General features: G+C 46.7%; 2 protein-coding genes across 7 annotated transcripts in view; one reads left to right on the forward strand and one right to left on the reverse strand.

The window, feature by feature from the left end:
* Window positions 7,184-18,672, reverse strand: PIGP (phosphatidylinositol glycan anchor biosynthesis class P). 3 transcript variants are annotated; one of them, XM_013967105.2, is made up of 6 exons: window positions 18,231-18,446; window positions 17,868-17,971; window positions 9,781-9,853; window positions 8,359-8,477; window positions 7,943-8,081; window positions 7,483-7,518 (listed from the first exon to the last, which is right to left on the reverse strand). In XM_013967105.2, the coding sequence occupies exons 1-6, from the start codon at window positions 18,416-18,418 to the stop codon at window positions 7,515-7,517; spliced, it is 627 nt and encodes a 208-aa protein (XP_013822559.2). In that variant the 5' UTR covers window positions 18,419-18,446; the 3' UTR covers window positions 7,483-7,514. The 3 variants fall into 3 exon arrangements, with proteins under 3 accessions (XP_017908311.1, XP_017908310.1, XP_013822559.2); XM_018052822.1 differs by lacking the exons at window positions 7,943-8,081; window positions 18,231-18,446 and adding an exon at window positions 18,455-18,672 and having other exon boundaries at window positions 7,184-7,518; XM_018052821.1 differs by lacking the exon at window positions 7,943-8,081 and having other exon boundaries at window positions 7,184-7,518; window positions 18,231-18,431.
* TTC3 (tetratricopeptide repeat domain 3) overlaps window positions 18,753-21,718 on the forward strand; it is a 126,845-nt gene continuing 123,879 nt past the window's right edge. For 2 of the 4 annotated variants that reach the window (XM_018052783.1, XM_018052802.1), the window contains exon 1: window positions 18,753-18,961. The gene's annotated coding sequence lies outside the window, so the exon portion shown is untranslated. The remainder of the gene's footprint in view (window positions 18,962-21,718) is intronic. The other 2 variants (XM_018052785.1, XM_018052811.1) reach the window with 1 other exon arrangement.

Here is a 21,718-nt window from a genome sequence, read left to right on the forward strand (position 1 = left end):
TGGGCCTCCTGCATTGCAGGTGGATTCTTTACCATCTGAGCCACCAGGGACAGGGGCAATTTAGCCGATGGTGGAAACAGGCCAAGGCTACTGACCGCGCACCAGCTGTCTGCTCTCTGCCTAGACTGCCCAGGTTGCCGCAGACCACATGCCCTCGTGCAGGCAGCTAGTCTCACCAAGCCTCCAGCTCTGCCCACCCCCGCTCACATCAGCTGTAGGGACAAGAGCCTGGTTTGGGCTTCAGGCTTATAATGTGGATGTATGCTGTATTTTTAGTTCTGTTGGGTGCTTCTCCTTCTCAGAAGGGTAGTGAGGGGTGACTGTGCTTCCTGGGAGGTGTGTGCCATCCCAGGAGTATCGCCAAGAACAGGGAGAAGAGGTGGGGCTGAGAGCCCAAGCGTCTAAAGGCAGGAGGGGCTGTGGAGTCTGGCAGCAGCTGCTGCAGGCTGACTCACAGCTGCCCCTCTGCTGTGTGGGGGTGGGGAGGGGGTGGGCCCCAGGAACAGGCTGAATAACACAGTTGGCACAATTGGAGTGTGAGTCACCGTGAGGCTGGCGTCATCAGCCCTGGCCACGTGACCCTCTGCGACCATGGACCCCCCAAGCAGAGCTTGGACACTCTGGATTTGTAGAAATAGCCGAAGACAGGCATCGAAGTACTGGAAAGAGTTTTTCCTCTGGGTCACGGGAAACAGAAGAAATCTTGGCCCACGAATGCGCTTGTTCAGGAATGACAACTGTATTTTCTCTACAGTCATCATTTCTGACACTGTGGCTCCCTGGGTCCCTGAGGTTTCCATCACATCTCTGGCACACCTGGGACTTTTGTGGTGATGGGGTATAGTGTGGGGAGCGAATATTTAGTCCTGGTCATCAATCCATACTAGTGACCCCAAGACACCAGCCGTCCGTGGGTATGCAGCCCCACTTGGTGGCTATCTCAAAGTGCTGTCTTTTGGATAATGCACTTTTGTTGTCTTTTGACTTAGACTAGGCTTCCCTGGGGAGAAGGCAATGGCATCCCACTATAGTACTCTTGCCTGGAAAATCCCATGGACGGAGGAGCCTGACCAGGCTGCAGTCCATGAGGTCGCTAAGAGTCGGATACAACTGAAGTGATTTAGCAGTAGCAGCAGCAGCAGGCTGAGAAGGCAATGGCAACCCACTCCAGTATTCTTGCCTGGAAAATCCCATGGGAGGAGCCTGGTAGGCTGCAGTCCACGGGGTCGCTAAGAGTCGGGGTAACTCCTGCAGCAGTTGACTTAGCTGGGTTTTCTAAGGCAAGGGGCTAGTAATATAATATGCTATGTCCTTCTGACTTTTTGAAAAAGTGCAATATACAAAACATGAGTGCTAAGTCATTTCAGTCATGTCTGACTCTTTGCCACCCCATGGACTGTAGCCCGCCAGGTTCCTCTGTCCATGGAATGTTCCAGGCAAGAATACTGGGGTAGATTGCCACTTCCTTCCCCAGGGGATCTTCCCGACCCAGGGACTGAACTTAGGTCTCCTGCATTGGCAGATGGTGGACTCTGTACCATTGAGCCACCGGGGTAGCCCTTATATACAAGACATTTTTGGCCAACTCTGCTTAAGGAGTCAGACTTGTTCTAATGAAAGCCTTGGCAGCAGAAAATCCAAGCTCCTAATGGAGATCCTTCAGACTAAAGGAGGGCGGGTCAAGAAATAAGGGAGGGCAGTATTTTGGATTTAAATGCTGTTGGCTTTTCATAGGTAGTTTCATATTTGAACTTCTAACTCTCATTGCGGATCTAATTACTGGAGGGGGTCTTGTTAAAATCACAACATTTCTTCTATCACTGATATTTTCTATTTGGAATATTTCATGCTATGTTGGGCTGACTGCAAAACACAGGGTTTTTCCAACGTTTTCATTATGACATGCAGCAGGCCAGTGCATCAGACATCATGGCCCTATAACTGAAGCAACATTGTTAGAAAATACACAGGTGTCAGCCCCAGGCTCCCGTGAAAGCAGAGCCTGCAACAGAGGCCTAGGCAGTCTGTCTGCAAAGTGACACTAGGGAGGAGGAGATAGAAAGGGAGCAAGACAAACAGGACCAGCTCACCCCGAGTTCACCATTGCCATGGTAACCACAGCTCAGGCTCACCGGGGCTGCCTGGAGCTCAGGAAAGGCGGCTTCGATCCAGCTCTAGGGGAGCCTAACGCCTGCCCACCATGTCCTGTGGGCGTCCACTCCCTCTGCTTCCAGGGGGAGCGGTCAGGTGGCACCTGTGTGGACCTGGTCAGAGCAGCATCAGCGGCCCCAGTAAGAGGTGGGACAGAGACGATCCCAAGTGACCACAACAGGTGTTCAATCAAGCTATTAACCAAGTGCAATGCACTCTGCTATAATGTATTCTACTCGAGTACACACATGTACACACATACACACACACGCATTCGAGTTGAGGTCCACTAACCAGTGGTTCTCAAAGTGCAGTCTTTGCATCGGGTGAAAAGTGAAAGTGTTGGTCGCTCAGTCGTGTCCGACTCTTTGCGGCCCCACGGACTGTAGCCTGCCAGGCTCCTCTGTCCATGGGAGTTCTCTAGGCAAGAATACTGGAAGTGACATTATCAGAGAAATGCAAATCAAAACCACAATGAGGTACCATCTCACGCCGGTCAGAATGGCTGCTACCAAAAAGTCTACAAACAATAAATGCTGGAGAGGGTGCGGAGAAAAGGGAACCCTCCTACACTGTTGGTGGGAATGCAAACTAGTACAGCCACTATGGAGAACAGTGTGGAGATTCCTTAAAAAACCGGAAATAGAACTGCCATATGACCCAGCAATCCCACTGCTGGGCATACACACCAAAGAAACCAGAAATGAGAGAGGCACGTGTACCCCAATGTTCACTGCAGCACTATTAAAAGTAGCTAGGACATGGAGGCAACATAGATGTCCACAGGCAGATGAATGGAAAAGCTGTGGTACGTATACACAATGGAATATTACTCAGCTATTAAAAAGAACACATTTGAATCAGTTCTAATGAGGTGGATGAAACTGGAGTCTATTATACAGAGTGAAGTAAGCCAGAAAGAAAAACACCAGTACAGTATACTCACTCACACACACACACACACACACACACATATAATTTAGAAAGATGGTAACGACCCTATATGTGAGACAGCAAAAGAGACACAAATATAAAGAACAGACTTCTGGACTCTGTGGGAGAAGGTGAGGGTGAGATGATTTCAGAGAATAGCACTGAAGCATGTATATTACCACCTGTGAAACAGATCGCCAGTCCAGGTTCGATGCATGAGACAGGGCTCTCAAAGCCGGTGCACTGGGACAACCCAGAGGGATGGGATGGGGAAGGAGGTAGGAGGGGGGTTTGGGACAGTGGGACACTTGTATACCCATGGCTGATTCATGTCAATATATGGCAAAAACCACAATATTGTAATTAGCCTCTGATTATAATAAATTAATTAAAAAAAATACTGGAAGTGAAAGTGAAGTGAAAGGCACTCAGTCGTGTCCAACTCTTGCGACCCCATGGACTGTAACCCCCCAGGTTCCTCTGTCCATGGGATTCTCCAGGCAAGAATACTGATGTGGGTAGCCTAGCCCTTCTCCAGGGGATCTTCCAGACCCAGGAATCGAACCTAAGTCTCCTGCATTGCAGGCAGATTCTTTACTGAAGAATACTGGGGTGGATTGCTATCTCCTTCCTCAGGGGATCTTCCTGACCCAAAGGCTGAACCTGCCTCTCTGAGTCTCCTGAACTGCAGGTGGGTTCCTTATCCCTGAGCCACTGGGGAAGCCCTTTCAGGGGGCCTGTGAGGTCAAAACCATTTTCGTAATAACATTAAGATGCCATTTGTCTTCTTCACACCCATTCTGAGTGTTCGCTGAAATCTTCCAAAGGTTTGGGGCATGTGGTATCAGAACAGACTGCAGATGCAGGTCTGAGAACCCAGCTGTCTCTCTTTAAGTCAGATGCTGAACAGCTTCACAAAAATGTAAAACAATTCTACTCGTCTCACTAAATTTGTTCTGGAAAATATATTTTTCTAAATAAAGTATTACTTAAATACAACAAAATTTAATAGGCTTATTATTTATAAACAAATACTTTTAACATTCCTATTTTCATTTCTAAATGTAATCCACGTACACAAAATATCTTTGGGACTTGACGCAAGTATAAATAAAGGAGTCTTGAGATTTAAAAAGAGGAGGGAGAGAAAAAAAAGCAGCTGAGAATCACTGCACTAAACTGTGACCTTCAAAAGAATCACAGCCCATAGTTTGGTGGGGGGAGGACAGCTCTGTTAACTGCCACTCTCTCTTCCAAAGTGAATGGCCATTCCCCTGGCTGACCCCAAGCTCGGTCAAGTCCAGTTGATGAAGGCAGAAGTTCTGATCCTGGCTGCAAGTTATAAGCATCTTGGGAGTTGTTAAAAATTACCCCAGCCTGTGCCCCAGCTCAGACCAATGAATCAAAATCCTGGGGGTGGGGCACAGTACTGTTCGTCGTTGTCGTTTAGTCACTCAGTCGTGTCCAACTCTCTGTGACCCCATGGTCTGTGACCCCATGGCCCTCCAGACTCCTCTGTCCATGGGATTCTCCAGGCAAGAGTACTGGAGTGGGTGGCCATTTCCTTCTCCAGGAGGGTCTTCCCAATCCAGGGCCTGAACCCATACCTCCTGCATCTCCTGTACTGCAGTCAGATTCTCTCCACTGAGCCCCAGGGAAGCCTCTCCTAGCTCACCCCACTCTTCTAATGTTTATCACCACAGGTTAGTTTTTCCTGATTCTGGCCTCCATATAAATGGCATCACACAGTATACACATACTCTGTTATGTCTGGCTTTTTATGCCCAACATTGTATCTGTGAGGGTCACTCATGTTGCTAGGTAGAGCAGTAATTTTTCGTGTTTGCAGGGCTGTGTGGTTTTCCACTGTGTAAACAGGACATAGTTTATTGACCATTCTACCCCTGACAGAGTTGGCTGGTCCCTTCAAACTGCTCTTAAGTGTGGTGACATGCCCTTACCATAAACTGACTCGGGAATTGGGACTCACTAGAGGACAGAAACAGCACCTTCACACCATCCAGCTCACACCTCTACAAGGCAGGGATAAGGCTGCTAAGTCGCTGCTATGTAGCGTCAGTCATGTCCGACTCTGTGCGACCCCATAGATGGCAGGCCACCAGGCTCCCCCGTCCCTGGGATTCTCCAGGCAAGAACACTGGAGTGGGTTGCCATTTCCTTCTCCAGTGCATGAAAGTGAAAAGTGAAAGTGAAGTCACTCAGTTGTGTCCAACTCTTAGCGACTCCATGGACTGCAGCCCACCAGGCTCCTCCGTCCGTGGGATTTTCCAGGCAAGAACACTAGAGTGGGGTGCCATTGCCTTCTCCAGAACTTGCATGTCAGTATGCAAGTTCTAGTTTTCCCAACTATTGAAAATTAGTAGTTTCTTTTTCTTTTCTTTCTTTCCTGTTTGTAGTAAAGCACAGTTAAATTTGCATAAATGAAAAAGTGTCTCCAAACCTGTGTAGAGGTTTAAGTTATCGAAAGTTACGTGGCCTTGAATGCTGGATGAATTTAGATTCGGTCCCACTGGCCACCTGTGAGTAAACTCTTGCTGAACTGGGTATGGTTTGTTTTTTCAAACTTATTTCCATCTACAATTCTTCACCTTACGTGAGACACACCCAGATGTTAGTATGGCATGTGTGCGTGCTAAGTCGCCTCAGTTGTGTCTGATTCTTGTGACCCTATGGACTTGTAGCCTGTCAGGCTTGTCTGCCTTTGGGATTCTCCAGGCAAGAATACTGGAGTGGGTTGCCATTCCCTTCTTCAGGGGATCTTTCTGACCCAGGGATTTAACCCAAGTCTCTTTATGTCTCCTGCATTGGCAGGCAAGTTTTTTATACCACTAGCACCACCTGGGAAGCCCCGGCAGAGTTACTCAAACTAATCCGTATAACAAATCCTTCAACCCCTTCAACAGTACTTCCCCAAATCTGCTTCAGTGAAAGGCGCAACCGTCTCCTCAGTTCCTTAACTCAAAAACACCTAGGAGTGACCCTTGACCGACAACCCCTCTCGTGACCTGCCTACCCTGAACTGCCAGATCCAGCTGTGCCACCAACAAATGTTACAAAGCCACCCGCTCCTCCCCAACCCCACTGCCACCCCTCTGCAAGCACTGCCTGCCTGGACTAATGCAACAGCCTCCTGACCAGTCTCCTTACGTCCACAGTCCTGCCCCATGCCAAGTCCCCCTCTGAATCCACCCTCCATTCACTGCCCAGTGGCTTATATATATATGTTTTTTGGCTGGGCCTTGTAGCTTGTGGGATCTTAGTTCCCTAGGGATTGAACCTGCGCCCTTTGCAGTGAAAGTGCAACAGTCCTAACCACAGGACTGCCAGAGACTTCCCCCAGTGGCTTTTAAAGACACAGATCGGGCCATGTCACACTCTTCCTTAAAACCTACCAATGGCTCAGTATCTAAAGTGCCTCACGCCCATCATAGTGACAGGTAAACCTGACGTCTCACGCGGCCCCACACAATGGTCACACCCTCCCGAAGCAAGCAAGCACCAGGCCCCCTGCTGGCCATAGGACACACCAAGCTCCTTCAACCGGCAGGCCTCTGCCCTGGCTGTTCAGTACAGAAAGCTCCTTCCTGCCTTGCTCATCTTCATAAATGGCCACTGATTCTGCTGATCAAATCTCAACCCCAACTGCCTCCTCTCAGCAGCCCTCCCTGACCACCCACATAGTTGTCCCTTAGACACATATCTGATGGTGAGGACACATTAAATGTCTCCTCTCCAAAGTCTGAGAGTTTGAATTCTAGGCTTCGAAGAACAAACAGCGGGGAGGATACAACTGCCCTTTGAAAATTACAACATGAATGCCTTTTTGCCATATGGAAACTCCAGTACTTTGGCCACCTCATGCGAAGAGTTGACTCACTGGAAAAGACTCTGATGCTGGGAGGGCTTGGGGGCAGGAGGAGAAGGGGATGACAGGGGATGACAGAGGATGAGATGGCTGGATGGCATCACTGACTCGATGGACCTGAGTCTGAGTGAACTCCGGGAGTTGGTGATGGACAGGGAGGTCTGGCGTGCTGCGATTCATGGGGTCGCAAAGAGTCGGACAAGACTGAGTGACTGAACTGAACTGAATGCAGTATTTATTCTGTCCATTAGTAACTACTATTTGATAACGTTTATAATATTATTAGAACTTAATATAAAATAAGTTCAACCTTTTTTTAACACTGTATATTAATCAGAAAGGCAACCTAAATTAGTATGGTTGAAACCTTTATGTCAAAAATTTATACTAAATGTTTGGTATTAGTCTACATACAATTAAGTTTTCGGTGTAAAGTTACTTGGCTTCAAGAAAGAACATTTGGTTTACTTCACTAATAGGAATATCTCTTAGTGCTGGGATGGCTTCTTCTTGGTCTTTCTTGTGCTGTTGGTTTTTGGCATAGTTATCTGTAAGAAGAAGACAAAAGGCTCTGTTTTATCCAAGTAATCTCTTCAACAGTCTCTGTGCTTGTGGAGACCCACCATGTAGTATACTGGGCTAACGTTTGGATAAGGACAAATACCAGGTATGATGTAATTAGAAGGCCCCTTAAATCCTCTTTTTAGAAGAAATGTCCCAATTAGAATAAAAACCAGCAAAGTACTTTTTGCAACCTCTAACTTGGATAAGAAATTATTATTTCATTCAACTATACAATGATGATTCAAGTCCCATCGCACAATGCTCATAGGAACAGAATTACACCAACACCCCAAAACTATGAAACTATTGGGTACAATCCTTCATACAAACTTCACAATTTCCCCTCTTTGTACAAACTGTCTATCTGCTGCAATTCCAACCAAATATGCAGGGAACATAGTAGGTTACCTGTGACTCTTCTGACCACATAACTGGTGTCTGGGGTACACAGTGACCCCAAGGACGGCCTCCCCCCACTGCCACCCGAGTTCTTCCTCCCAGACAGAGTCTGCAGGGACCTCTTTTGTCATTCCTGGATCCACACAGCCTGTTTAGGATGACAGAATTTTCTCCCAGGCAGAGTTGCCAGGGAACACGTTACATATTTGTGGCTGTTAACTAGTGCTATTAAATGGTGTTTTCACAAAAGCTTATTTGTGCCCTGTGACCACTTTCTTTGGTGTAACTTGATCTATTTCTCCCATGTTCTTTCTACTGCGACCGTGTGTGGCACTTGCCTTAGCCTGCTTTTGGTCGCTTCTCTTGATAAAAGTGTTAATACCCACTCCTGCCTCCCCTAGCGCTTTCCTTGGATATAAATTTACCTGTGATATTATGAATGGAGTCAAGTGGAGACGTACTCATCATGTTTATTCCAAATAAGAGGACATAACCGATGACTACGGTAATGAGGAGATACACAGGCAGAGCAACGGCCCAATACCTGCAGAAGAGAATATTAAAATAGGCCACAGACCTCACACAAAGCTGCAGTTCTCAAGAGTTCATCACCAAGTTGTTACACTTTAATCTTTTGGCCGTGGAGGCTCTTCATTGCTACACTTGGCCTTTCTCTAGTTGTGGAAAGCAGGCTTCTCTTGTAGTTATAATTTCCATACAGTAATTCTCTGAACACTCCTTATTCATAGCATCCTGTTGCTTCACAGTTATACTCTTTTCTTATCTCTGAGGATTTTGTTAAACTTTTCTTTTGTTCTTTGCATTATCTCCATTTCTTTCAAGTTTCTTTTGCCTTTTCTCTTTTATTTCATTTTAGAGGCTTTCTTCTCACGTCTGGTAAGTTTTGGTTGCCCACTCACATTTACATGGGAAGTACAGGGAGAAGACGTGGGGGGAAACATTAAAGAAACATAGACGAAGCACTGACAAGTTAACTGGAAGCACTGTGCGTATGTGCACTGGATGGCCAGCCGACCCTCACTACGGGAGACCTGGCCATTCCACTGGAGGACCTCTCGTTTTCAGAAATGAGAGAGCCTTTGAGCTGGCCAGCTTTCTCAGGGAGGACCCTCCGATCTTGCTGGGAGGAGGTGGGAGGTAGGACAGGTGCTCAGGAGGACTCACACTTCAGCAAAGCAGATCCTCACTTATTCCTGCTTTCAGTAAGGTGCCTACATAGACCTAGAGTACCCCAGATTACAGGCTCGAGTCAGTCTTTCCAGAGTGTAAAACTCCTTCTGCAGGGGAGGGTTTGTCTCTCAGCTTTAAAGGCTGAGGACGACGACTGGAGGGCCAAATGCTCTTTAAACACTGTTTTCAGCCTGGACCAGAAATACAATGTAAAGAGGTGCCCACACTTCCAATGTCTGGGCCTCTGTGTTGTGGGCACAGAGACTGGCTGCCTCCTGCATGACCGACATGGGACAGTGGGAATTAAGTCAGGTACCTCTCCACCTGTCTGCAATCCACTTCCCAGATTTTATTGCTACATCTCTCCTGTCCCTTTATTTGCTCCTGTGGGTTTATATTTTAACAATTATTTTTTATTATGGGCTTATTTTATCAAGATTTTGGGAGGAAGTAGAGATAGAAATGTGCATTCAGCCCACCATCTTTAAGCAGAAACATATCAATAATGATCTTTAAAAAACTTTACTTTTCTATATGGTTATGTACAGATCTTAAAAGAATAAATATAAGATGTGAAAAAGTCTTGAGGAAAAATCTTATCCTTCAAAACAGCACTGATATACTCTCACTTTATTTAAGAAATATATTAAACTTACTTTTGAGGCCAATAAGTTAAGCCTAAGGAGTTTAGCCAAGATTCAGGAATAAAAGCCCACACAAGATACAGTACTGCAGAAGAGGGGGAAAACAAAAATGGAAAAAAGGTCAGTAAGGCATGCATCTGATTTATCAAGATTCAAATAAAAAAAGATCCTTTGAACGTTGCTTAACTGAGAAATGATTTTTTCCTCCTTATTTGTACCATTTCTGTAACACTGCACAATTACTTTCTACTAGTCATTTTTTTTCCCCTTTAGCCATGGACTTTATTGTTTCAATATCTACAACTATTATTCTATACACAAAGTTTAATTTCTTACAAAATCCTATATTCCATATTGCTAGGTCACTTTCCTCTCCATTTTATGATGGCACATTTCCATCAAGAACTGTTTTCCCAAATCACAATCTGCCCGATTGTGTGCTGTTGTTCAGTTGCTAAGTTGTGTCTGACTCTTTGTGATGCCATGGACTGTAGCCCACCATCTCCTCTGTCCTTGAGATTTCCCAGGCAAGATCTACCAGTCATTTTAAAAAACTGTGGTTAAAAAACCATAAAAGTTACCATTTGAATCAAGCGTAATGTTCAATAGTGTTAAACATATTTGCACTGCTGTTAAGTATATTTCTAGAACTTTTTCATCTTGTGAATCTGAAACTCTATACCCACTAAACAAGTCCTCTAATTTAAAACAAGTATGTCTTAACTCATGTGAAAGAGGAGAGTGAAAAAGCTGGCTTAAAACTCAGTATTCAAAAAACTTAAAGATTATGGCATCCGGTCCCATCACTTCATGGCAAATAGATGGGGAAACAATGGAAACAGTGACAGACTTTATTTTCTTGGGCTCCAAAATCACTGCAGATGGTGATTGCAACTATGAAATTAAAAGACGTTTGCTCCTTGGAATAAAAGCTATGACAAACTTAGACAGCATATTAAAAAGCAGAGGCATTACTTTACTGACAAAGGTCTGTGTAGTCAAAGCTTTGGTTTTTCCAGTAGTCATGTATGGGTGTGAGAGCTGGACCATAAAGAAAGCTGAGCGCCAAAGAATTGATGCTTTTAACCTGTGGTCTTGGAGAACTCTTTAGAGTCCCTTGGACTGCAAGGAGATCAAACCAGTCCATCCTAAAGGAAATCAGTCCTGAATACTCATTGGAAGGACTGATGCTGAAGCTGAAGCTCCAATACCTTGGCCATCTGATACGAAGAACTGACTCACTGGAAAAGATCTTGATGCTGGCAAAGACTGAAGGTGGGAGGAGAAAGGGACGACAAAGGATAAGATGGTTGGATGGCATCACCAACTTGATGGACATGAGATTGAGCCAACTCTAGGAGTTGGTGATGGACAGGGAGGCCTGGCATGTTGCAGTCCATGGGGTCGCAAAGAGTTGGACATGACTGAGCAACTGAACTGATATTTTAATTCATGCTATTCACACTCAACTCATACTATTTTAAGCAATTTAAGGACAGAAATCCTGCCTTAAGAACTGCTGTAATTCTTAGAGCACCTAGCAATTTTCTTTATATGTAGTAGGTATTCTACACTTTATTCCTACAGGGTTGAAACAACTACAGACAATTAGTGGCGTAACGGTGAATTTATCTACCCTGTTCTGATTCATGACATGCTTTATCTCCTAGAGCAGTCTTATTGCCACGTCAAGTTTCTGTGGCCTTTACTGCTGTACCTGTTATAACAACAGCCAACCTTTTGAGTACTCATTGTGGGCTAAGCACACTTCTAAGCACTTTGTCATTGTTGTTGAATTGCTAAGTCATGTCTGATTCTTTTGAGAGCCATTGGACTGTAGCCCAGCAGGTTCCTCTGTCCATGGGATTTCCCCAGGCAAGAATACTGGAGTGGGTTGCCATTTCCTTCTCCAGGGGATCTTCCCAACCCAGGGGTTGAACTTGGGCCGCCTGCATTGGCAGATTCTTTACCACTGAGCCACCAGGAAAGCCCTCTGAGCACTTTACATGTATTATTTCATTTCCTCAAAACAATCCTAGGAGGTATTATGTTAGTTTTACAGATGAGGAACTGGAATCTTGGACATGTTACATCATCTGCCCAAGGTAAGTTAAAGTGTTGTCATTAAGTCATTAAGTTATCATTAAGTCTGACTATTTGCAAGCCCATGGACTGTAGCCCACCAGGCTCTTCTGTCCATGGAATTCTACAGACAAGAACACTGGGGATCTTCCTGACTCAGGGATCGAACCCACGTCTTCTGCTTTGCAGGCAGATTTTTTTTACCATCTGGGCCAGCAGGGAAGCCCTGCCCAAGTGACAGAGACAAATTTCAAACCACCTGTCTCAACCATGATGAAAGATTAACATTTTCCTCAACAAATATGTATTACAGAATTCTGTATGTCAGAAGTGTGAGAGACAATGGTGAACCCAAAAGATGGCCTCTGCCCTCCCTAAACAGAGGACCAGAGATGAATAAACTGCTATTTTCAATACACTGTGATAAGTGCTAATGAACACGTAATAGCAGATGATACAGGAGCATATAAGGCAGCCCTCAGCCCACGGCGGTGGTGATGGAAGTGATGTTAATGGACAGGAAAGATTTCCTGGAGGAAGTCATTAAGCTGGGGCCTGAAGGATGAATGGGGGTTAGGCAGATGAAAATGCTAATGGCTGGGCTTGCAGTTGTGAGGAAGGAAGGAAATATTAATAACGAGAAAACGGTGTTCCTGGCCACGAGCTGCAGCGAGAGCATCAGGAATCAAAGAGAGAGTAGTGGTGGATGGCAGAATGAAAAGCTGGAAAGGATCGGGCTTGCAACTTGAGTTTTCAAGGTTAATGAAATACAAATAGTGGCAAAGACATGAGGCAAATTCATAAAACGAAATAACTTGCTTAGTTTAACTAATTAAATGAATATTTATTGTACATTTGCTATATGCTAGGTGCTATCAAAAGGTCAAGGCTCCGAAAAAAAATGAGACATGGTATCTATCCTCACAAGTCCTGTGGGTGACAGAAATGAGCCAGATGCAGTGGCAGGAACCTCCTGAGCACTGTCTTATGTGATCCCTCTCAGACTCTTCTGAATTGTGTGCCAAGATTATTCCTCACTCACAGATAAAAAGAACTAAGTCATGGGGAATTAAAGTCACTTGCCCAAGGTCTCAAAGCTAACAGTTACTGAGATGGAACAAGAACTCAGGCATTTGTTCACCTTGGACTCACAGGCAGGAGTCAGAGCACTGGTTAACAGCATGAACGGGAAGCAACATATCTGGGGAACCCCAGGCAGCTTGGCATGACTGAGGCATACGGTGGGAGGCTCTGCGCGGTGAGAAACCAGCTGGAAATGTGAACGGGTCCCAGATCATGGAAGACTGTGGGCAAGGAATGTGAACTTTATGTTTTGGGCAAGGGAGATAACTGAGTATTTCTGGAAGACCCCCTGGAGGTGGAAATGGCAACCTACTCTAGTACTTTTGCCAAGGAAATCCCATGGACTGAGGAGCCTGGCGGGCTACAGTCCATGGGGTTGCAAAGAGTTGGACATGACTGAGCACGCACCAACCCACACACACACCAAGAGAAATAACCACTCAGGCTCCAGAGGTTTTCATCTGGGGAGTTCAGGCCTGGATCTCAAGCGCGCTGCTGTGAGAACTGCGTCTAAGATGTTTCTGTGGAGGAGGAGAGGCCCCAGCAACCACAATGGCAGGAGCAGATGAACAAGGTGGGGGAGGAGAAGTGCAAGCAAAGAGGACTCCCAGGCTTTCAGAGTGGGGTCTAGTAATTCCAGCCCTGAAGAGATTCTCCACACTGCACTGTGAGATTTCATCCAAATACTGATCAGACAGCATCATTTGCCAGTTTTTGAACTTTGATGGCTTTAGAATAAAATTCAAAGTCCTTCCTAGGCTTTGCAAGAACTTAGAACGACCAGGCTCCTGCCTGCCCCTCCAAGGTCCAGTCCTCACACACTACATTTCAGCTCCAGACAGTGTTCCATGTTTGCACTTCACACAACCTTCAGACGCAGGGTAACTGAGCTTGTAGTGAGCGCTGTCTGCCTGAAATGTTCTTCCTCCGACTTTCAACGCGTTTGGTTCCTTAGCTTGCTTCCCGTCTTGGCTCAAACGTCACCTTCAGAGAGGCTTTCCCCAGTCACTTGCTCTTCCAGCTATGTCCCACCTGCACACCATACCCTTTTACTCCCTTGCCATTTCTCTTTATTTCCTTCAAAGTCATTACCAGTCTACAACTATGGTTATGGGCGGAGTATTTGTGCGCCTCCCCCTAAATGATTACCTTGAAACCCTAATCCCCAATGTGGTGGATTTGGAGGTGGGGCCTTTGAGAGGCAGTCAGGTATAGATGAGGTCGTGAGGGACAGGCACCATCATGGGATTAGTGTCCTCATGAGACCTGGAAGAGATCAGGGCTGTGGGGACACGCAAGAAAGTGATGGTCAAACCATATCAGGGCCTTCACTGAACCCAACCATGCTGGCATCCAGATCTTGGACTTCCCTGCCTCCAGAGCTGAGAAATAAATGTCTATTGTTTAAGCTACCTGGTCATAGCCTAAACAGATTAAGACAATTAGCTTTTTTTCCCTAAGTTAATTATTTAATTTATTTGGCTGTGTCTGGTCTGGGTCTTAGTTGAGGTGCACTGGCTTTGCTGCTCCGTGGCACATGGGATCTTCATTCCCTAACTAGGGACTGTACCCTGGATTGGAAGGATTCTTAACCACTGGACCACCAGGGAAGTTCCCACAATTAGCTTTTAAATTCAGTAAATATTTCAACATACATACAGACTCATATAACCCCTGTGCACCTACCACTATGTTTTATTAAAACTGCTGGGTACTGGCCTCTCACCTCCCTGATTACTTTCTGCCTCACTGTCTCAGGTTTAATGACTTCCATCAATTCCTTCAAACCACTGGCATCGTTAGGCTTTTGCACTGGCTGTTCTCTGTCTGAGAGGCTCGCTCTCAACATTGCCATGGCAACTCTCATTTTTTGCGTCTGTGTCTGAAACTCATCTGTCAGTAAGGCACCTCCTGACAGCTGTACTTACAACAGCAAGCTGCTTCCATTCCTTACCCTCCTTCTTGCTTCATTTCTCCCCAAGATACACATTATCGTCTGACATTCTGTATGTTTTACTTATGTCAACTGCCCATTGACCGTCTCCCTCCCAGCAGAATGCAGACTCTGAGAGCAGGAAATTTGGGGCTGTTCTGCTCATCTCTGGTCAGTGACAGTGCCCAGCACATGGAAAGCACAGAAGAAAAATCTGTGGAATTAACTTCTGGCTGTGCAATAAATGCTGAAGAGGGTGCAGAGAAAAAGGAACCCTCTTACACTGTTGGTGGGAATGCAAACTAGTATGGCCACTATGGAGAACAGTGTGGAGAGTCCTTAAAAAACTGAAAATAGAACTGCCATATGACCCAGCAATCCCACTGCTGGGCATACACACCGAGGAAACCAGAATTGAAAGAAATACATGTACCCCAATGTTCATCACAGCACTGTTTACAATAGCCAGGACATGGAAGCAACCTAGATGTCCATCGGCAGATGAGTGGATAAGAAAGTTGTGGTACATATACACAATGGAATATTACTCAGCTATTTAAAAGAATGCATTTGAATTAGTTCTAATGAGGTGGATGAAACTGGAGCCTATTATACAGAGTGAAGTAAGTCAGAAAGAAACACACCACTACAGTATATTAACACATATATATGGAATTTAGAAAGATGGTAACAATGACCCTATATGTGAGACAGCAAAAGAGACACAGATGTAAAGAACTGTTGGACTCTGTGGGAGAAGGTGGAGTGGGATGATTTGAGAGAATAGCATTGAAACATGTATATTATCATATGTGAAACAGGTCACCAGTCCAGGTTTTATGCATGAGGCAGAGTGCTCAGGGCTGGTGCACTGGGATGACCCTGAGGGATGGGATGGGGAGGGAGTGGGAGGGAGGGTCAGGATGGGGAACACATGTACACCCATGGCCAATTCATGTGAATGTATGGCAAAAACCACCACAATACTGTAAAGTAATTAGCCTCCAATTAAAAACAAATTTCTGGTTGTGGGTCCTGTTGGAGTTAAAGTCTTATTCAAGTCATTGCTTTTATTTATTTGTATAGTTTCTAATCCTTCAAATACTCTATAGAACACAGATTTGCAAAAATGATGATGTTGATGGTAACAATCAGAGTCACAGCTAATGTTTAATTGGGCTTCCCTGGTAGCTCAGATAGTAAAGAATATGCCTGCAATGCAGGAGACCCAGGTTCAATGACTGGGTCAGGAAATTCCCCTGGAGAAGTGAATTTGGCAACCCACTCCAGTAAAGTACAGGTAGCCCCCACTTTTTGAAAGTCCACTTTAAGCCATTTTGCTCTTAGCAAAGACCTACAGTAGTATGTTTTCTTTAACCAAAGGAAATCTGAAGAGGATTTTTGCTTTTACTAAAAACCTTTTCTGCATCTGTTTCGCAGGGAGCTGTGGTAGCAGTTCGCACCCAGAGCAGGGAGTGTGGCTTGTCCGAGCTCCTTTCCCATCTTAGTGTCAAGCCGCCACAGCTTTGAACTGTATGAGCATCTTTACCTGAACTGAGTATCTTTATCAAATTGAGTGCATGAGCTCAACTTTTGTGCGTTAGCAAATGTGCCCTTCTTTTTATACCACTTGGGCTCTCCAAGGTTTCATAAGAATGCATGTGTCTGAAAGTTGCTCAGTTGTGCCTGGCCCACCAGGCTGCTCTGTCCATGTAATTCTCCAGGCAAGAATACTGGACTGGGTAAGCCATTGCTCTGCATAAATGATGGCAATTTATCTTTACAACAGACATAGAGAGGCAGCACAGTGACATCAACCCAGTGTGCTGGCATCGAAATTTTAGCTTTATTATTTACCAGTGGTGTGACCTTGGGCACATTATTTAAGCCCCGTGTGCTCAATACTGTCATCTGCAAATGAGGACTGTAATGACAATTTCTATCTCACAGGACTGTCTTATGCTTCCTTAGCTTTTAATAGACATGACCACCCTTCCACAGATGAAGCATCTGAAGAATCGAAGATGCAAACAGTCCTCCTCAAAGCAAGTCTGTGGAGGAGTCAGGATTTGGACTCAAGCTATAACTTCTTCATAGACTGCCCTAGGCAACAGCTTGGTTGGCTATACTGATGCAGTTAGGGTTCAGAAGCACAGCCACTCCATCTGCCTGGTTTCCACAGAATTCTAAAAAGTTTTGGGCATCCACTTTTCTCCCTAATTCTCAGATCCTTCTGGGGGGAGACATGAGGTTGGCTGTATGACTCTGGGAATATGGTGTCTCAGAGAACAAGCTTTCTTATCTGTAAAATGGGACCATATGAGGACTGACTGAGACCCAGGATGTAAAGTGCAGCTGACTTCTGGAACCTGATTCCTGGTCCCCCAGCTGCACTGGGGCCAGACTAGATTACTCCTTTCCAAACCTCACCATGCTTCCCTTCAAGGCCTCCCCACTTCTTCCTTATTGTTGAAGATAAAGTCCCTGGGAGAAAAATTAACTGAGTTTCTTTTTTTGGCTGCACTGCCTCAGTGCCTTGTGGGATCTTAGTTCCCTGACAAGGAATCGAACCTGGGCCTTGGCTGTGAGAGCGCAAGTCTTAACCACCAGATTGCCAGGGAATTCCCTGAATTTCCATTTTTATTTCTTATCTCTTCACTAGGTTCCCAAGGCACGTATCACAGTGTATTAACTGAGATTTAATCCTCTATCTTGTCCACAAAACCAAGACCTTCTTAAGGGCAGGGATCAGGTTTCATTTCCTCTGCAATCCTTCCTGGTGAGGCATTTTTAAAGATTTGTTGAGATTAAATCTTTCAGGCTCATATCTGGCATATAGAACACGCTGAAGAGACAAGAGGTCTCTTCAGGTTTTCTCAAAAAGAGAGAAAGACTGAAAGAATCACAGTTCACGAGTACACATTCTACTAACAAACGGAATAATTTCCTTGTCCTTGAACATCAGAGAAAGGCCCTGGCCATCCATGAGGAGAGTACTTACTGAAGCCAAATTGGGAGCTTAAGAAAAGAACAAAGCCATAAATCGCTCTTTCTGGCAACGGCGACGGTGAATTTTCCACCATTTTCCCCGTGGCTTTAGATATTCTGTGGGGGAAAACAAAAACAAGTCATCTGTCAGTGATCCACTCATTTTCACTATGGGTCTATTATAATCTCACCGCTTTGCTATCGGCACAGCCTCTGCGTTTCTCCAGTAAACCAAACAGGAGACACCGGCGCACTGAAATCCGACACACAGCTGCTTGCACAGGTGCATACAAGCACCCAAACGTTGCCTGCACGAGCAACCAGACCCCCAACCTCACGTGCACGCGCACACAAGCACACGGGCTAGCGCGCGCACCTCCTGCAGTGGAAAGTGGGGGGAGGCAAGGGGAGAGCGGGGGTCCGGGGGCACAGAACGCCACCCCAACTCTGCAGGCTTCGCCTCCGTAAGAACAGGGAAGAAAGGGCAAGGACGGATGGTGGGCCCGCGCACAAGCGCCCTCCCGCCTGGGGCTCGACACCCAGAACTGGGCCCTGCCGTCTCATAGCTCAATTTTCTCATTCGAGTTCCCCCCGGGTTACCCTCCAAGCGCCGACTCCCCCAGCGGCACGTTCGGCCACCTCAGGGCCGAGGCCTCGGCGCAGGCGCGGATTCCAAAAGCCGCACGAGGGCGAGAGAGGACAAACAGCGAGCCGCGCGGTTGCCACGGAAACTCTGCCCGCGCGCAAGCGCACCGCGACTCAGGTCAGTCAGCCACTCGAGAGCGCGGGGGCGAGCGGGGAATCGCGGGGCTCGCAGCGGGGGGCGGGGCGGGGCGTGCTCGACGGCGCATGTGCGTTGCGGCTCACGTGACGCACGTTCCGCGTCCCCAGCCGCCGCCCGGCCGCTCGCGCCCGCCCGCCCGGCGGCTGACGTGGAGAGCCTGAGGCGGCGGCGGCGGCGGCTGCCCGCGTCCGAGGCTCGCGGGCTGCGAGCCCCGGTGAGTGCACACCTGGCGCGCGGCGGGGCTGCCGGATGTGTCAGCTTGTCGCGCAGCAGCCGAGATGGCCGGGGCGAGAGGCCCTCCACACCCCCTCCGTGGGTGTGTGGTGAGTGTGGGTGTGTGCGCGTCGCCCCGCGTCGTTGGCTGTGCTGCCTGTAGTGTGTGTATGAGGGGGGATGGTGCCGGTTTGGGGTGTGTGTGTGTGTGTGGCCGCTGTCGTCGGCCCCAGTAGGTGTGTCTCTTTTGTCTGGTTTCCCTATTCAAGTGTGGGTCCCTCCGGGCTCCTGTGCGAAGGTGGGAGAAGCTCCTGTGTGTGTGCGCGTCCCCCGGCCGCCCGCGCGCCCTCGTCGCCGTCGGTGCGCGGGTGACACCCCCGCTAGCTTTGGGGGTTCCGACGGCCCGAGCGCGCGTGGACACGCGAGGTATCTCCCCTCCCGGCCCCTTTGTGTCCGTGCCAATTCTTCCCGGCCCGGGCGTGGACGCTCCGGCTGCGTGGGTGCCTCCTCCGCCTTGGTGTCACAGCCCCTCTCTTGGAGTGCCCCCCAGCCCCGCCTTGATGTCAGCCCCTCTCTTGGGGATGCTCGCCCCCCCCGCCTTGGTGTCACAGCCCCTCTCTTGGGGTGCTCGCCCCCCAACCCCCCTCGCGCGCGTGGCCGCGCCGCCTGCAGTCTTGACCCACCCCCTTGCAGCAGCTCCCGCGCGGGGGTGCGTCCTCGCGTGTCCCCGCGCGCCTGGGTCCTAGCGAGTGCGTGCTCTCCGGGGTGCGGGTTTTCGTTCTAGAGTGTTGGTGAACGTTTTTGCACGCCCCCCTCCTCCGTGTTTTGCGTTCTTTACAAATGCGCCACCTGTTTTCGAGAGAATGGCTGCCGAGTGCGGGGAGGGGGTCGGGGGAGGGAGACTTGAACGCAGTGCTCGCTGCGCCTCTTCGGAGCATCCTCTCCCCCACCTCCCATCGCTAATGGGAAGAGGCGGGGACAGCCGGGGGGGGGGGGAGGGGTGGTCCGGCTAGCTGCTCCGTAGTGTTTAGGATGTCCAGTGTGGCCTGTCGAGTCAGCCTGTTCTGGGGACAGAATAAGGGGCCGGGGGCCAAAAATGGAGCTAAGGCGTAGGTGGATGTTGTTTGGTACCCGTGTGGCGTACCATTTTTAGAGGCCTCCTAAGATGCCCAAAGATCTTCGATGGCAGACTCCTTCCAAAATATATATACACACACACACACACACACACACACACACATATATATATATATATACACACACACGCGACAGCTGGGCAAATACGTTCTAGCCAATCCTAGGCGTTCTTGATGATACTTAACGGTTCACATAAGTGTTTTGTGGCGTCGACATAAATGACCTCTTTTGGTTTCTGCCCAGGGTCCTGGCGATGGAAACAAGGTAGACAGCTTACAGGTTTCAATCCTCCTTTGGGAGCAATTTCCTCATAATTACAGCTCTGGTTAGGTACATTTTGTATTGCAGGACATTTGCGTTTTATCCTAAGGGAGATGGGATTTATTACAAGGCTTCACAGGGAAGGAAACTTCAAACACGTTAAAAACCCAGCTGCTCCTCTTGCTCAAAGGTTCGTGCTCTGCGCTCAAGGGCTGCGTTTTTAGTCTCTGTTTCTCACTGTTCATTTGCTCACTTTTCTTACTTTTGCCTAATTTTCTGGGATTTTGTTTCTTTTCAATTTCTGGATGATTTCACACAGAATACAGAGTGGGATCTAACCAATTCATGACTGAGGTTTACAGATGTAATTATTTTGCCGAATTTACTTCAGATCCTCTTTTTAATTTCAAAGAACTAGAATTGCAAAATGTGGAGGTGCTCTCATTCCTGCCCCTCATTTCCTAGAGGTAGTCACCGTGTTTAGGTTTTTGTATATCTCCTTGCATATTTTATACTTTGATCACGGTGAATCCATAAACAATATATAGTGTTGAATGGTATTAAATAATGTGTCTTTTTGCAACTTGCTTTTTTCTATCGGCATCACATTTTCAGATTTACATGTGAATAAATTGGATAATTGTGTTTGGTTCATTTTAATTGCTGGTATAGAATTCCATTGTATGAATATACCATAATTTACTGATCCGTTTTCCTACTGATGGACTTTGAAGGTTGTTGACTCTAAAAACAATCCTGCCTTGAACATCTTTGTATTTGTCTGCTTTGTGCACGTTTGGAAATTTCTTGAGAAAATACACCTAATAGTGGATTTTGCTGCATAGTAGGATATATGCATCTTCAATGTAACCAAATATCACAGAAGCTCTCAAAGTGGTTGCACTGACTAATCACTCTGACTGGTATTGAGTGAAGACACCCATTTCCTCACACAATAGCTAAATCCTTTATGTTACCTGACTTACATTTTTGCCTCTTCTTTACTGACCAGCTTCCTTATAACTTTTAACTTGCAGCTAAATTTGCTTACAACCACCTTGGCTTCTGTGCTAGCCCTGTGTAAAGCCTGTGGGTTCCTCTCTCAGAGCTGACTCAATCTTTTGTCTCATTTGGTTCTCATAAAATTAATTACAGTGAACATTTATTTTGTACCTAATGTACTTCCTATGGTTGATGTAAGATAAAGATTTCCATGTTAGATGTACCTCTCTAGTGGCAGGTGAGGTGATTTAATTATTTTTTGCATATGATGAATGGATTTTTAAAAATCTTTTTTCCTCTTTAATGTACTACTTATACTTAATGCTTTCAAAATATATGTGACATATATGCAAGTTGTGAAGCAAGACAATAAAATGAACGCCTCTCAACCCACCACTCAGTCCAAGAATCAAAATGACCGATTTTGAATGTTACCATCCCCAGGGTGACTTTTATTGAATTATGTG

Source organism: Capra hircus, chromosome 1, assembly GCF_001704415.2.
Source record: "Capra hircus breed San Clemente chromosome 1, ASM170441v1, whole genome shotgun sequence".
In the NCBI taxonomy this organism is placed as follows: domain Eukaryota; kingdom Metazoa; phylum Chordata; class Mammalia; order Artiodactyla; family Bovidae; genus Capra; species Capra hircus.